Genomic DNA, 16,984 nt, shown 5'->3' with positions numbered 1-16,984 from the left:
ATGGTCATCCAAACCTTGCAAACTTGGTCATCTTCACCTTGCATAATTGCATTGAGTGAAAAATGGGTTCCTGTAATATAATTCGTCGGCACGGCTCTGTTTAGGTCTTTCAATTTGACTTTGGATGGGCTTCAAAGTTCAAACCCAATGTATCAATCATCATCTCCTTTTTCTTACATAACCATAATATATACTTTCCAATTGTCATATTAGCTTACGGTCTTGATATCATGGTTCGGTCAAACCGATTAATAGTTCACGGAAACCAACATACACGAATCCAAAATGAACTTTATATTGAAATTAAGCAATTATAGTATGTTTATAAAAGAAGAAAATGTTGGAAAGGATAAAAAAGCAAAAGGTACTTAATAGTATAATACAATGCGAGGAAAGATGGAAGGGAGGGAGGAATATGACCCGTCAGCAATTCAAAACGTTGAAGTGGACCAGATCTTTGATTTTTGCGCAGACTTTTCAAACATATCTTCTATTAGTATTAAACTCAAAAAATCTATACATGCAAACAATCGCCCACCGCAATGTTTGAGTTTTTCTTCAACGGAAGACGATAATAATTCTTGTTATTATTAGTTCTTTTGTGGGCTTTTATTATTTGTTTTCTCACGTTAGAAGTGAGAATTCAAAGATTACCGGATGAATAAATGATTGGCTTCTTTTTTATGAGACCTGAAATGATTGAATTTCAATTAACCATTTTATAATGCTGAGGAGTTGTCACACTATTCATTCCACAAACCATATTTGTATAATCCGGAATTGAGCAGAGAGAATCTTGCTTGAGCAAATTCATTTTTGTCCATTTAACTCGCAACGATAACTTGTTCGAGATTATTCGCCAAAACGGTTCTAGACAGCACATACCATTAGCTTTTTTCAAAGATCTCAGGGCTAAAGTTCTTTCATGTTTGGAGATATAAATGGCTTCATACTCCATTAGGTGAAAGCCATTGCAGGCTCATCTTGAGTATGTAGATGGTGAGGAGACAGCATCAACAAAAATGATATTAGTAAGCCAACTTGGACCTCCACGAGCTACATAGGATTGAACCCGTCCGTTCTTAGTGCCACTAACAGCGATCTTAGTTGCTACTCTATTTGCAGCCACAGTCACTACTTCATCACAGCAGTGTTGAAAGCAGTTCAGTGCTTGCTGATTGCTGAGTAAGCTCACTAGTATTTGACAGCCCAAGAAACCAATTTGGATTGTTCAGGACAGCCCACCGAACCGTTTACCATGAAGGTATGGACGGACACAATAGATTAGAAACTAAAGATTCCACGCACACCAATATGGGCTATGGTAAAGATTAGAAACCAAAATTCCACGCACACCAATAGGGACTATGGTAAAGATAAATTTCCAAAGAAAATAAGCACACCAATAAGAACATCGTTGATCTGCCGCTCCGGCATAAGTAACCAGACAGCTGACCGTTGAACATCCAATCCGGAACACGACCAGATCCCGTTGCAAAACACATACACCAAAAAGAATCACTGAAAAGGAGGTTGAGTTCACACAACACCCACAGCTAATACCACCAAACTCCTGTAATTGTTATCACCACCACTACTGCTTCTTTATATGAAGTGCAACTCCAATGCAGAAACACATGAGAGAGTGAAGAAGAGCCACCAGAATTTTTAAAAGACCGCTCAGAAACACACGGTAGAACGACCCGTCATAATTACGAAAAAACCTAAAAGACCCATAAAACTAAACTACAAAAAGAGCAAACTATAACCTAGGGGTGGGCAAAATATCCGTAAATTTTGATTCGATCCGTTATTCGTTCCGATTCGATCCGAAAAATCCGAATATCCGTAACTTAACGAATCGAAGCAAATACTAAAATCCAATATCCGTCAAAGACGAAGCAAATCACAAATACTAATATTTTTAGAAACGGATATCCGATCCGATCCGTTATATACATATATATGTATACATGTTTATAAAATTATATAATATACATACTTTTATATCTTTATATAAGTTTTATAATGTTTTTATTTACTAAATTAATTATTTAGTTATTAAAAAATTTGAAAGTATGTAATTTTTTATAAAAAAAATAATGAAATATTATTATTATTTCAGATTTTCTTCTTTTTCTTTTATTTTTCTTTATTTTTTTTAATTTTTTATTATTTTTTACGGATCGAATCGGATATCCGGAAAAAATTCGGATATTCGCGGATATCCGATGTTCCGGATATCCGAAAAGTTACGGATCGGATCGGATCGAAAAATCGAATATTTGTAAGACACGGATCGGATCACGGATATCCTTAAAATTCCGGATATCCGCTCCGTGCCCACCCCTACTATAACCAATCTAATAAACAATAGAATTCAGTTCGAGCTGAATTAATCAAAACAATCCGTTATGTGAAACTGAAACTAGATCAATATACAAAATATACACACTTTGATCCTTTACTGTAAAATGATTTTGATCTGAAAATTCATGGTTTGTTATAGCAAGAATAAAGACAAAAGAGTTATTAGATTGATGTTTCTAATCACTGAGGAGAGTCGAGCGTATAGTGTATTAAAAAAAGCATTCGTCTCAGACTCTGATTAATATAATTTTATTTAGAATCTCAAAATTTAAAATATTTTCTAATCTAATAGTTTATAATTTTTTAAAAAAATTTCAATGAGAATTGGAATAACTCACCTTCTAAATCCATATATTTTCTCCTTATATAATACATGTATTATTTTACGGTTTAAATTTGTGTATTGGTGAACATTATATACCGTTTTAGAAAACGGTTTTCATTATAATTATAAATAAGTTTCTTTTTAAAACTTGTCTTATTAGACCCCTAAATCCTTCGCACACTCACTGAGTTATAGGAAAAGGGATATTCATGGCTAGGTAGTTTTCCCGGCGAAAACATGGCTTTCTAGAGACTCGTTGTCTCGTTGATTCATTCTTCAACCCAATTAGTGCACCGTGTAAATGCTTTCACGTGGCTGTATAAAAGTCTGCATGCATATAAGAGACAAAATTGATTGAAGCAGTTGAGGCGGTGCATGCATGCAGATCCAGTCAATACTTTTTTTTCGTACTAAAGATCCGGTCAATATCATAGTACTATAATTGTATCATCCACAAATAAACCGCAAGCATTGACTTGACTTGACTCTCTGAGTCTTGTCCTGCTTATTACACCCTCCATGCATAAATCTAATCATAACCTTTATTAGTTTGGTTGGACAATAATGACTTAATGATTTCCAATATCACTTTGGTTATATATTTGATAGCGTTTACCACGAAAATACTTCTAGACTAGAAGGATATTACAATGTTCGCAAATGTGTATTACGCGTATATGATAATATATTATTTGCTTTCTAAAAAATGGGGATAGAATATATAATTTGTTACAAAACAAGTTATTTTGATACGAGTTAGCCGGTTGTATATTGTTCTTTTTGAAAGAAAAAAATTAACGTTGTATTTAGTTCTTGATTAATAACAATTAACGTTGTGTGAAATTGATGTGCATGGATTGTTTATTTGTTAACCGAGTTAGTTTTGCAGTTAACATTACATTTTTGGTAACTGTTTGCAATATTTCATATTGATATCGAATTTTCCCTTTTCACATTGGATTTGCTATTATATATGTAGGTTCACATTGATTTTATAAACTACGTGGTCCACTTTTAAGGCAGAGTAAGTACAACAGACAAGAGAGAAGATTAAGATTAGTTCAAATGTAATTTGTCATCAAAAGAACATACTCAATCAATATTCTGTAAGTCAAACAAGTGATTTTTTAGGATGGTTGACACCAAGCACTCGTGCAAAAATTATTTGCCTTTGTATTTTGAGTCTGAGGTAAATACGTGATTGCGAAAATATTGAATCTTTCTCTACATTTTTTTAACTCCATATGTTGCACGATTTGTCATAGTGGATAGTTTAGGATTATGAAAGAATAATTAATCGATGTGAGATAACAAAGATGGAGGCTCATCCTATGAACTCCCATGCAAAATAAAGAGCATATCATTAACTTCCTTATCAAAACTTTATTACAAGAAAAAGAAAATTCCGGTTCCTTTTAATTTTTTGGATTATTTGGAAAATGAAGTTAACTAATGATACGATTGTTCCACAAAATTCAACATAGCGCGGACCGATTGTCGAGAAAGTCCTAAGAAATTGATTGCAACTTCTGAAAGCATTTTAGCAAAAAAAAAAAAAAAACTTCTGGAAGCCATAATGAACGATACGGGTTTCTTTCCACAGCCAAGTAGCCAGCTCCGGTTTGGTAAAAATCGAATATACACACATGAACATCGATGTGCGGATGGATGCGTTACAAAAATATGCAGTGGTTTGTAAATCGTCTAGGAACATGTAGTAGCCATGCCAAAACAAGAGAACCACCACAATGCCGACTAGATGAATAATCCAATCCAACGGCTCAAAGTCCACGAAACGCGATCAAGTGGTGCTCCCTTTTACACCTTACCTCTCATTATATGGTATTATTATATAGTAGTATTTTGAAACAATAGACAAAAGCAGGATGGTTCCATGGCCCTTCTGGTTTGATTTAATTCAAATTTAATAAGAATCACACATTGAAAAAGTCCACTTGAAGACAAAGAAATGGTAAACCCCAAGTGGGTCATCGTGAATACTATATATACATATGTTTCCACTCCTCTTCTCTACTCAAATCATCTTCCTCTTCCTTCTCCTTTTATTCTTCGGTCTCAAGACTTTAATCTTTACCTGAGCTTTGAACTGAAAAAAAATAAAAATCAATGACCAATCCTAGCGAAGCTTCTGCACTTAGGTTCATCGAGAATCATCTATTTGACGAGCTCTCTCCCGTGGCTTCGGATCGATGGATGATACACGAATCAGCAGCAGCAGCGACGGAGTCTAGCTCCGATTCTTCTCCTACGATCATCTTCGGATCCCTGATCGAGAGTGAACCCGAAATCATCGATCTGTCGACGCCGAGATTCATAGACTTGAGTTCGAGCCAATTTGAATTCGATTTTAAACCGACTAATCAAACCGGAAATCAATTCGAACCGGAGATTCAAACTCAATCGAACCGAAAACCGCCGCTGAAGATCTCCGTACCAGCCAAAACCGAGTGGATTCAATTTAATCCCCAACCGGAAGTTACTAAACCGATCGAGGAAGCGAAGAAGCATTACAGAGGAGTGAGACAAAGACCGTGGGGGAAATTCGCGGCTGAGATTCGCGACCCGAACAAACGCGGATCTCGCATCTGGCTCGGGACGTTTGATACCGCGATCGAAGCGGCTAGAGCTTACGACCAAGCAGCGTTTAGACTTCGAGGATCGAAGGCCATTCTCAATTTCCCGCTCGAGGTTGGCAAGTGGAAGTCACGCTCCGACGCCGACGGCGAGAAGAAACGAAAGAGAGACTTCGAGGATGTGACTGTGGTAAAGAAAGTGTTGAAGACGGAACAGGACGTTAACGACAAAGAGGCTTTCCCGTTTGTGAAGTCAGACTTGACGGAGTTGTATGACTGGGACTTGACGGGGTTTCTTAACTTTCCGATTCTGTCGCCGTTATCTCCTCATCCGTCGTTTAGTTATTCGCAGTTGACCGTTGTTTGATTTTTTTTTTAGTGTTGGCGGTGTACGTAGGTGCATGAGATTAAAAAAGGAATATAAGTCAATACGTATGTTTATATTTTTGACTTATTTCTATTTGTTCATTTTTTTAATACTAGTACGTTGTTTTATTTTGTGAAGACCGGAGAACCGGTTTGTGTGTTATTTCATCCTAGAAGAAACCAGAATTTTGGCCCGAAAAAAATCAGAATGATTCAACCTTTATCATTCAACTAGATTTTGACCCGCGCTTTGGAAGCGCGGAATATTTTACGATGAAAAATTTCACTAATAACTTAACAAATATTTTGGTAATTTTCAAAGAGTATGTATTTAAAATATTTTTGCATTTAAATCAGTGTTTTTAAATTCAACCCGATTATGATTATACCGGTTAATCCGGAGATCTGACAATTCAATTTAGGTTTTTAAAATATTCATATTAAAAAAAATCAGTAAAACCCGAAAATAACCGATTGAACTGATGGATGACCGATATGTAATCTAATTGGATTTAAATTGTAATAATTTCATAATTTGTAATCTTATAATCCAAATTTTAAAGTTCATTATTTTCAATTTATAAAATTATGACATTTCTACAAAATTTTAAAGAGAAAATGATAGATATAAAATAAATAAGATTAATTATTGTATTGTTTGGAAACACTAATAGTAGTATAAAAATATATTGTTTGGAAACATTGATAATAGTATAAGTATATTGTTTGGAAACATGAATAGTAGTATAAAGAAAGAAACATTAGTGATTTAATGTAGATTTAACTATAAAGTATAAAAGTGTATTTAATTTAAAAAGTTACAAAATAAATGTTAGGTCCAATAGAATGTTTCTGTTTTAATAAGATAGATGCTATTCACGTTGAAAAAGTTACTATGAAAAATAGTTACAGTTCAAACTTGTAAAAGTTGACCTTGATACATAAGAGTTGAAGACACACAATTAATGACCATGATTCTGTCCGAACAATTTAATTTGAAGGGCGGTTCAGTCTCTGCCGGGGGTTTATATAGTAGTAATTGATAAGCTGGTCAACCTCACAGTCGCACGTGAGTAGATCTATGTGTAATTAGCAAATTACAGTCTCTCCTACGCCAGCGAGCTAGATAGCTCAATCTCAACTTCATTCGCAATTCCTAACACTGCAAAACAAGAAAAACTCTCAAATATAGGAGCTTAGGATGTTTTGGTTAAGGAATCAACAGCTAAAAGTTCACGGACTTCATTATTAACAATGATGCTTGGTGGAAGAATTTACATAATTGGTATTGTTAATAGGCTGTGAATCTAATAATATATATAAAATGTTGAAAGTACTAGGCGAAGCAGCCTTATCATCATGCTGAAAATAAGAAGAAGAGGAAATAGTAGCACTTGAAGGAGCAAAGGAAGCTGGTGAGTAGCTTCCAAAACAGGTTGCAAGGTAGGGTTGATGTCAGGTACGGAGAAACATTCCATCTCTTTGGTAAGATTATGAAACACATGGGCAGGGCAGCATATTCTGAGGTAGTAAGCAAACTGTTTTCAGTGTCCAGTTGGATAGTTGGTGACGAAGAAGATGTAGTATTATCACTTTGCTGCAAGATAAGGTCAATAGGTATCTCCGCGACGATATCAACTTTATTTGACACAAATGTTGAATCATGCCGGGACTTAGAAGGAAGGAAACACCTCTTCGCTTTGTACCCTAAATTACCATATCTCTCATAAGTGGATGGAATCCATCTGTAGTCAACATTAATAAGATATATGTTGTCATGTTTATCTTCAAAGAGAAATAAGTTTTGAAAAATCTCAATCTAATTCCATTTCTACTGACACCTTAGTTTCTCTCATAGTAGTAGGATCCAAAAGAGGTTTATGCTGAAAAGATTAATGAACATAAATAAAATTATAGATTTAGAATAGATCCAAAAGAGGTTTAGAATCAGTTACATCTTCAAGACAAACAAGTACGAGTTGCCGGTGAGCTCCTCCAGGAACCTACCTACTCATCTCCTTAATACTTGTTGAAGCAGTCTTTAGATAACGAGAGCAGCTATCATGATCACTATTCACCAAGAACTTAATATAGTATCCCCATGGAAACAGAAGACAGTAGTGCCTGAAAATTTCCAGCTTGGAGTATATTCTTTGGACCTAAAAAAATGTAAAAAAAAAAAGATTTAAAATGATTGTTGACGGTAGTGAGTGTAGAGATAATGGTGTGAACTTGCTGAAAAAATTGTGTTCTTGTTTCTTCTCAAGGCAGCTCTCATCTTCTTTGAGTTCACACTGCTGATTTCTGTGTGTAATTAGTAATTAGTATTGGAAACTCGTAATCATCCAGACAGTTGTTTGGTTATGGATTTGATATGGGCAGAGATGCTGTCTTATATCCTAAGGTTTTACTCTAGTTCACATTCTGTAGCTAAAATTAGTCAAAGGCCGGCCTTGGATGACCTGTAAGTTAATTTAAACCACGAGTTTTATATGTAGATTTTCACATTTTGTAGGTTTATTGGCTCAAAATTATAAATTTTAGTTAATAAGATTTTATAATCTGCTTAATATAGGATTTATGAGAATAAAGAAAGTAATATTTTCTTGATCATATAATTTACATAATGCTTGAGTTCTATTTATAAGTAGATTGTGACATATCTGAGTACATGAACTAAAACGTGACCTTTGACTTGATATACACTTATCGTTTGTATACATGTGTATACCAGCTAATGTGAATACATTAAATGCTGTATGTATATTGCAATGAATGGTCAACTGGTTTCAGTTTACGCCTACATATATTCCCATCTCAAAAGTTCTTGGAAACAACATAAACAAAAACATAAACGCCAATCGCAACTTTCATGTTTTCTATGGGGAAGAAGCGGTGTGGACTTGCGGTGGTGGCGCTTGTATTCTTAGCCTTGGTTCAAGTCTCTGTTTCAGTACCGTTTATAGTGCTTCATGGAATTGCAGCTTCTTGTTCTCAGGGTCAAGAAGCTAACTTCACACAGCTTCTTACCAACCTCTCTGGTTCTCCTGGATATTGCATGTAAATCCACATAACACTCTATTATCTTTTTATTTGCTGTTATCTTATGATTATGAATTTGGTTTGACCCAATTGTTATCGAATCCAGAGAAGTTGGAAATGGAAAATGCGATTCATGGTTCATGCCACTTATGAAACAAGCGGAAATAGTGTGTGAGAAGGTGAAACAAATGAAAGAGTTGCGTCAAGGATACAACATCGTTGGAAGATCCCAGGTTCTTGATATATACTTTCTTGGGAAGAAAAACCAGGGAAATCAGTTTTATTTTCGTGGATGATTGATGATAATGATGATGAACTGTGGAACAGGGGAATCTAGTGGCTAGAGGCTTGATTGAGTTCTGCGATGGTGGACCTCCGGTCTTCAACTATATATCTTTAGCAGGTCCTCATGCTGGAATCTCCTCTGTTCCTATGTGTGGTGTAAGCTTTTCTTATTTTCTTTTTATCTCTAAATCTCTTAAAATGATTTGATTTTTTATACAATCAATGACAGTATTTTTCTGTTATTCTTTTTTTTTTTGTCTTTTTGGGGTGAAGAATGGATCATTCTGTGAAATAGCAGATAAGCTGATCAAGTCAGAAATCTATAGCGACTTCATTCAAGTAAATATATATATCGTTCTTTATCTTTGTATCGATATAACATGATTAAAATCCTCCTTAACCAGGGATTAATTAAACTTTTTAATGACTGCAGGATCATCTTGCTCCTAGTGGTTATCTCAAAATCCCTACTGTAAGTTAACTCAATATTGTAAATGGTAATACTAATTAAACTTTGAACAAAGCTACAAAACTATACAAAACATCCCTATTGGAGTTTCTTTATTAATAATTCAGATAATTTACAAATTCTTAGATACTTATTTATAATCCCAAAATAGTTAGTTTTTTTTTAATTAGATTTTAACAGAATCTTTGTTTTTGGTTTCTCAGGAAATAAAAAGGTACCTGGAAAAGTCCAAATATCTACCTAAGCTAAACAATGAGATACCAAACCAGAGAAACTTCACTTACAAAGACCGTTTCACCAGCTTACACAACTTGGTTCTTGTCAAGGTTCAATCTCAAATACCATACTCTACTTTAATCAAATAAATCCTTTCTTGACGATTCTGCTTTGTTTTAACAGTTTGAAGATGATAAGGTTATTGTCCCACAAGATTCATCTTGGTTCGGGTTTTACCCGGATGGTGCATTCAAACCTCTTCTCTCAGCTCAACAGACACAGCTATATACAGAAGATTGGATTGGTCTGAAAACACTGGATGATGCTGGAAAAGTGAAGTTTGTTAGTGTAAAAGGCAAGCACATCATTATGGCGAATCTCGATGTCGCCACATACGTTGTACCTTATCTCCAAAACCAGCCGTCTTCCTATTCCCAACAAAAAAGATTTAACCGCAAAACGAAGGAGACGTTGCGTCCTTAAAAGCTTAGTGACGATTGTGTAGAACAAGAATTCTTATTCAATACTTTATATATACGTGCCTAAGAGAGACAACGCATGTGATTGATCTTATTTTATAAAAAAAAAAAATAGTCAACAGATTTGTATTAATTTAATTTGTCCATAAGCAATCAAACAAATGAGCATACCGTGCGATTTGCGAAAACAATCAGAGGGCAAATGCACCAAGTACGCAAATAGAAACCTAGAGAACACACACTATTATTGCGTTTCAAAGAAGTTTCATTATTTTTGATAAAAGAAAAACTTTTCTATTTTTTTTGTTTTAACTTCAGAAGAAGTAATGGCTCATGCTCAAATCACAGCACAAACTGGATCTTATCCAAGAGATGGTATATACGAGTAAAACAGAGCTCTAGTTCTGAACTTGAAGAATCTGTTTTGTTGACATCTTCTGGTAGTGATGGAAAATGCTCAAAATGTTCAGAGACATGCTTGCTGCATCATCACAAGTCCCTCAAGAAATTGCTAATGCCAATGTTGGTAAAAGTCCCTTAAAGTCATTCTTGGAACAGATTTTCAAGTAAAGCGAGATTGTCCAAAGAACAAAAGCTTCAAGAGAGGGGCGAGTTTTTTTTTTTTGCTAAAAAAAAAAAAAAACCTAAACGCAGGATCAGAACCTACAAAACTAAACGCATGGACAGTTTCGGAGAATCAAGGCAGCAAAGATCAGTTATATGATTCACAAATTAAGCAAATAGTTTTTGATTACCAGAAAACACTTGCTCCTAGGTTGCACGGGTACTCCAAGTTGGTGCCGTCTCACGTATCGGGTTCGTCGGGGGGACGGGGACGTCTCGGGTACGCCTAGGAAACGTCCCCAATATGTGTGACGTGAACCCGGGACGTCAAGACTCACCGGGTACGGGATTTGTTCAGAGAAAGAGACGTCTCGGAAACGTTTCTGCAGAAACTAGACATATCCATTTGACTTTTTGTGTTAAGAAGTGTAAAAAAATAAGTCATATATGTTTTTAACTTTTAATGTGTTTATTCTATTAATTTTGAAAAGATCAAAGTTGTAATTAAAAATAATAATAGCTCTTCGATTCTTCCACTCTCACTTTAGTCTCTTGCACTTCCATCTTCTTCTTTCTCTTTGACACTCAGAGTCTCGACCATGGACCATCTCTGTCTGTGATATCAGCAAGCAGAACACATACCCACTTTCCTTCCCTTCTTGTCTCTTTGTTGTTTATATCACAAGCAAAACACGTAAGCATTTTCTTTACCTTCTTCTTGTAATCTTGTCACACGAAAATAATTCATATCATATACAATGTTTCTGTTTTTTTTTTCTGTGTTTTTTTTGTGTCTGTCAGTTTATATGTTTCTGCTTTCACTTGATGTATCATATGTTTTTTGTGATTTTCTATAGATAAAGAAGATGAATTCTCAAACTGAAAATGGTGGTAGTGGCTCTGCTAATTCTGTTGTTGTTTAGTATTTTGATCAAGTGTGTTTGCTGCTGTTTCTTTCTAGTATTTTGATCAAGTGTGTTTGCTACTGTTTCTGTTGGTGTCTAGTATTTTGAGCAAGTGTGTTTGCTTCTGTTAAAACTTATGTTTCAGACTTTAATATTTAACCTATGGATATTTTTATATTTTCTTATAATTTGATCGCCGTATCTATGCCGTACCCGTATCTATAAATTTTAAGTTTGCCGTTTTCCGTCCCCGTTCCCGTCCCTGTTTCCTGTACCCGTTCCCGTCACATGTTAGTATAATCATATTATCATCCTAGACACTACTACTAGATAAACACGTCCATTTATTTTGTGGAAGGTTACTAACAAAGAACCGAAGCACAAGTGTTTGTGATGCATATTTCTCTCAAAAGAAAACAAAAGACAAGTGCAGATATCCAATAAGGATATGATCTAATGAGAAGTAACCATAAGGGCTATAGAGACTTGTTGAGCCAGTCAGCCCATTTCACAGGGGTTTTGAGCTTCTAACTTATTAGAAAGAACGAAATTCTTTGATCCGGTTGAACCGATTTCCCCCCTGAATGATGAAATGATCAAATGGGTTTATTGAGATTTTACTTATCTCGGCTGCAGAGTGAGGACAAAGACCCATTAATCATCGACGTATAAGTCATCACATCAGGACAAAGACCAACACAACCCATCTCTCTCATCCAGCTCTTAGCCATATCCAAATCTCCCTTACCAGAAAACAAACTAATCACCAGATTGTACGCAACAGTGTCTGCACATAACTCGAACTCAGGAAACCTCCGCAACGCTTCATCAGCGAGCCCCGCTTGGTTACAGAGAGACAGAAAACGTTTTTAGTATAAAACGCCAATAGGCATTAATAATCACTCATACTTTCATTTTTAGTAAAAAAAAAAAAGACAAGATCAAGTGATTGATCTAGCAAACATTTGTGATTTTCAGCTTGCTGAAGATCTTTGCTTTCCTTCCTGAATGTAAGTTTTTTTTAGATAAAAGTACTCATAATATGAAAATTACATTTGATTTAAAAGTTTATCATTAAAATTGTAAATTAATTGATACTCAGTCAATTACTCTCTATGTCACAATAATGCTTTGGGTTAAAAACATAAGAACTAAAACATTCATCTTTCTCTAAAACACTTTTAGAAGATATAAATTAAAAACAGTTGTACATCAAACTAGTTACATAACTGGTTAGTATTGTAATTTGTAACTAATTTTTGCTAATCATGACACTATAATTTGGGAAGGCAATGATCCAAAATTACAATGAGACCCCCACACAGCCACATTACAACCAAACCATCACCACAAGTGAAAACTAGCAGAACATCTTTTCCTCTCACGATCGTGGACGCAGGGCTTCAAAATCCAGTCCATTAGCGGCCACTTGACCAGCACAAGCAGCCCAGGGGTTGATCGTAACGGGCCGGTGATTGTGGTGGTGATGGTTTGATGATGGCCCAGCAACACGCTCACACGACGGACACATGATGAGTGTAGTTGGTGGAGTCATTTGGCCGTAAAACTGTGGAGACAGCTTGAGAGTTCGAAGCTCCGTAGCCTCTTTCTGAAGTCGCCGGTTCTCCTCCGTTAGTTTCTCTACGCAACGTTTCAAGTATTCACAATCCATTTCCGTTTGCTTCAATTTGGTTCTGTAACAAACCAAAACAAAAAGCTACGTAAGAGAAAAATTCGAACCAAAATGAAATTACAACAAACCGAACCAAACTAAACCGGCATACATGTAATATATTGGTTACCTTGCTCTTCTGTTCTGAAACCACACTTCCACTTGTCTTGTGGTCATGTTCAATTTTTTGGCCAGAGCTAGCTTCTGTTTCTGTTTAATTACAAAAATACCCTCGTTATATTTTTTTTTTCTGAGTAGTTTAAGTAACACCATTGTTTTTTCTTTGAAATGAACTTACGGGATTGAGAGTGTTGTGTTCTTTGAAAGTCTCTTCAAGAAAAGCAGACTGATTCTTAGATAATCTGAGCTTCTTCCTCGACGTTTCACCGCCGCCGCCGTCTTCTTCTTCGTCGGAGGTTCCACGTGAGTAACCTATATCCGGAGTGGTCTCATCGTGATCTCTCTCACTCCTCTTCCCGCCGCTTATTGTGCTCGAGATTGTACTGTTAGGAGATGAAACTCCCGCTTCCTCCTCGCAATCCACCGTTGATGGAAGAGTGTTCACCTCTATTTTGCGAAGATCTGCAAAGAGCAAAGAAAAATAAATACAGAATCAAATAATAAAATTTTCAAAGAGCACAAATAAAACTCTAGTAGAAACTAACTAAAGAGATCTGAAAATATCATAAGCAAGTACCTGATGTAGAAGCGAATGTCTGGCTCCATGGAAATCTATGGTGCTCGTTGGATATGGACGAACTAGGATTGTGATTTTGTGGAAAACCTAAGCTTAGGCTCAAACCAAGATCTTCTTCTCCCATCATCATGATCTATCCACTAAAACTTTCCTATATATGTAAGATTTTCCCAGTGGATTCTTAGCTCAGAATCTTAATATTTTCTTGTGAATCTAGACGACAATAGAGAACAGAAAAAAGAGAGAGGGTTAGAAGGTTTGATCTTTCTGACTTCTGAGTAAATAAAGAACTCAAAAAGAAACTCAGAGATGTGGAATGGTTTATTTCTAAAGAGAAGTAGGGAGAGAGATCTGTGATGATATTCAAGGCAAAGAAGGGATTAAATATAGGACTTGAAGTAATGAGATCTTGTCAGGTGGCTAACTACAATCCATCATTATTGGTGCTAATTTTTCTATTACTTTATCCACCATTTGTCCCCTTTGGCTTTTGACATGTCTTTCTCTTTTGTACTTTCCCAATCACATTGATCTTTAGTATCATTTATCCTCTCTTTCTTATACCACAAGATAAATAAATAACCAATGTCTACCAGTAGGGGTAGACACAAGGAGATTACTTATTTTTTTAGGTATACTTGATACTTGGCTTTAAACGAGTAATGAATTTTTGAACTTGTACTTCGCTTGTTAAAAATAAATATTTGTTCAGAAATATGTTATTTACAAGTTATTTGCTTTGTTCGAATACTTGTTATTTACAAGTACTTATGAATTATTTGAATATATTTCCAAATTTTTAAAATTATTTGGTAGATAATATTCTATCAAAAAAGGTTATGAAAGTTTATTTTGTTTATTCAACTTGATAAAAACACGAGCTATTTCAAATAAAATATTTATACCTATATAAAAAAAGAAGAAGGAACAAAATACATATATTTTCGATATGAAATTATTGTTTACTTACAACAAATAATATCTTTTTAAGGCTTTGGTTTTTATGGTTTAGTTATCATTTTTCAGTCGTAAAATACGTAACTAGTAATATCAAGGCGGATCGTTAAATTTTTTTTGATACTTGTTACTTGTCTTGTACTTGCAAGTAGCAAAACTCAACGGCTTGATACTTGCCTTAACAACGAGTACTTGAAAAATTAAGGGAAATACGAGTTAAATAACGAGTATTTGTGTCCAGCCCTAGACATGTCTTTCTCTTTTGTACTTTCAGATTATACAGGTTGGGGTATTCAAAACCTGTTTAAGAACTGGATATTTCTCAGCTTGGTTCGATAATATTGGGTTCGGATCATGTTTCTGTTTTTACAGAATCCGAAACAAAACCAAATTAGAAACATTTTGGATTTGGTTCGAAATTATTTATGAAAACCAACAAAACCAGAACTGAATACTAAAAATCGAAAAAATCAGGTTTGTTTTTAAATAATTGTTTATTTATAATGATGTTTTAGATATATAATTGCTAGTGCCCACTTATTTACTCCAAAAAAATATTATCGACTTTAAAAAATTGAGCCCCCATCAATGAATAAAACTTGATTAATATTGTTAGTGCCCACTTCTTTACTCTAGAAAAATTTATCGACTATGTTAAAAAATTGTGTAACTTTTTATTGATATAAAATTAAATTGCAATTATTATTAAAACATGTCATAGAAATCCATATTTTGATTTTTAAAAATGTTAATATTTTAAAATGCATATATTTATCTAATTTGCTAGCATAGTCTAGAGGTTTTTGTACTATCTGAAAATTATTAAAGTTTTCTTATTTATTCAACTCATATTATAACTGTATAAATGAAATATTTAATTTAATTTGTAACTATTAGAAAACATGGCCTGTAATTTATAAATTTACAACTAAATTAGGATATGTCACTGCATTATTCCTGATATATTTATCTGCTGACGATGATAAGACTAATGCACTCACGCGCTCATCAGAAAGAAGAGAAACTGGGCAATTGGGGACAATTATTGAGGACATGTGATGGTTCCGTGGAAAGAGATATGGGTCCCACGATTTTAGAAAAGATCCGACAAAAATGTTGGAGTTGTGTTTCAGAGTGATCTGCTGTCCCACGTGTTCGCTCTGCTTGGCAACTCGCACTAAAGTACGCGCATGTAACAGACGCGCGCATTTTTCATTTCCATATAGCGATCATTCTAAATGTTCTGCATTGCATAGGACTAATAATTGTCGTTCTGCTTAATCATATGTTTAAATGTTTCATGCATGTGTATGTTAGCATGATTGTTCTTGTAGCTATGATTGTTCTTTACAGCATTGGCCGTAGAATGAAGTCATCGTTGGCGATATTTTATTAGATCCTTTTTTTTGTTAAAACAATATTTTTGGTAAAGCTAACTAACCAATTATTTGTCCAATTGTCCTCTCACATGTACGTCTATCAGCTGGAATATTTGATTATTATTCCTTTCCAGATCGAGGGAAGATTAATCCTAAGGTATAACTGTGATCATCAGACAAAAAAGCTTGGAAATTGAAGTTCGCATCATATGATTGTTGGACTCTTATATTTTTTTATATAGCTTAGTTAAAGTTAAGATTTAGTCAATAATCCATTATTTTTTTGAAATTAAGGTCTTTTAGATTTTTTTGTTCTAAAAAGATATAATTTCTATATTTTAAGTACTTTTATTAATTGACGCTAAAAATTATCATATTTTAGAAAACGTAAATTGAAATTTTAACTGACTAGTTTGATGGGAACCTGCATAGCATAAATAAATGATATAGTTAACTATAAATATTTATTATATTTTTAAAATGTACAAAAATTCTAGAAAAAGAATATGAACAGAAGGAATAGTAGATAAAAAAGACAAAGAATATGCTAGTTTATTATTATTCTGATGTCAAATTTAGGGGTGAGATAGATCTGAATATCCAGAAAATTTAGGGTATTCGGATTCGAATCCGTGGATCTAATATCCGAATTTGTGATTTTTAG

The 16,984-nt window shown here is 34.5% G+C and overlaps 3 protein-coding genes across 3 annotated transcripts; 2 read left to right on the top strand and 1 right to left on the bottom strand.

The window, feature by feature from the left end:
* The first annotated feature begins 4,717 nt into the window (after positions 1–4,717).
* Positions 4,718–5,743, top strand: LOC108825785 (ethylene-responsive transcription factor 5). Its single transcript, XM_018599132.2, has one exon. It carries the CDS (start codon positions 4,823–4,825, stop codon positions 5,654–5,656), a length of 834 nt encoding a protein of 277 aa, XP_018454634.1. The 5' UTR covers positions 4,718–4,822; the 3' UTR covers positions 5,657–5,743.
* A 2,695-nt stretch (positions 5,744–8,438) lies between these two features.
* Positions 8,439–11,246, top strand: LOC108826055 (uncharacterized). The gene is made up of 7 exons (XM_018599428.2): positions 8,439–8,715; positions 8,804–8,930; positions 9,025–9,138; positions 9,256–9,321; positions 9,416–9,454; positions 9,655–9,777; positions 9,851–11,246. Exons 1-7 carry the CDS (start codon positions 8,528–8,530, stop codon positions 10,148–10,150), a joined length of 957 nt encoding a protein of 318 aa, XP_018454930.1. The 5' UTR covers positions 8,439–8,527; the 3' UTR covers positions 10,151–11,246.
* Positions 11,247–12,780: 1,534 nt separating this feature from the next.
* LOC108835696 (homeobox-leucine zipper protein HAT2) lies at positions 12,781–14,345 on the bottom strand. The gene is made up of 4 exons (XM_018608919.2): positions 13,985–14,345; positions 13,586–13,869; positions 13,418–13,497; positions 12,781–13,309 (listed from the first exon to the last, which is right to left on the bottom strand). Exons 1-4 carry the CDS (start codon positions 14,112–14,114, stop codon positions 12,997–12,999), a joined length of 807 nt encoding a protein of 268 aa, XP_018464421.2. The 5' UTR covers positions 14,115–14,345; the 3' UTR covers positions 12,781–12,996.
* Positions 14,346–16,984: the final 2,639 nt, after the last annotated feature.

This window comes from Raphanus sativus, chromosome 9 (assembly GCF_000801105.2).
Source record: "Raphanus sativus cultivar WK10039 chromosome 9, ASM80110v3, whole genome shotgun sequence".
NCBI classification, from domain to species: domain Eukaryota; kingdom Viridiplantae; phylum Streptophyta; class Magnoliopsida; order Brassicales; family Brassicaceae; genus Raphanus; species Raphanus sativus.
This window is presented reverse-complemented; position numbering and strand designations above follow the sequence as displayed.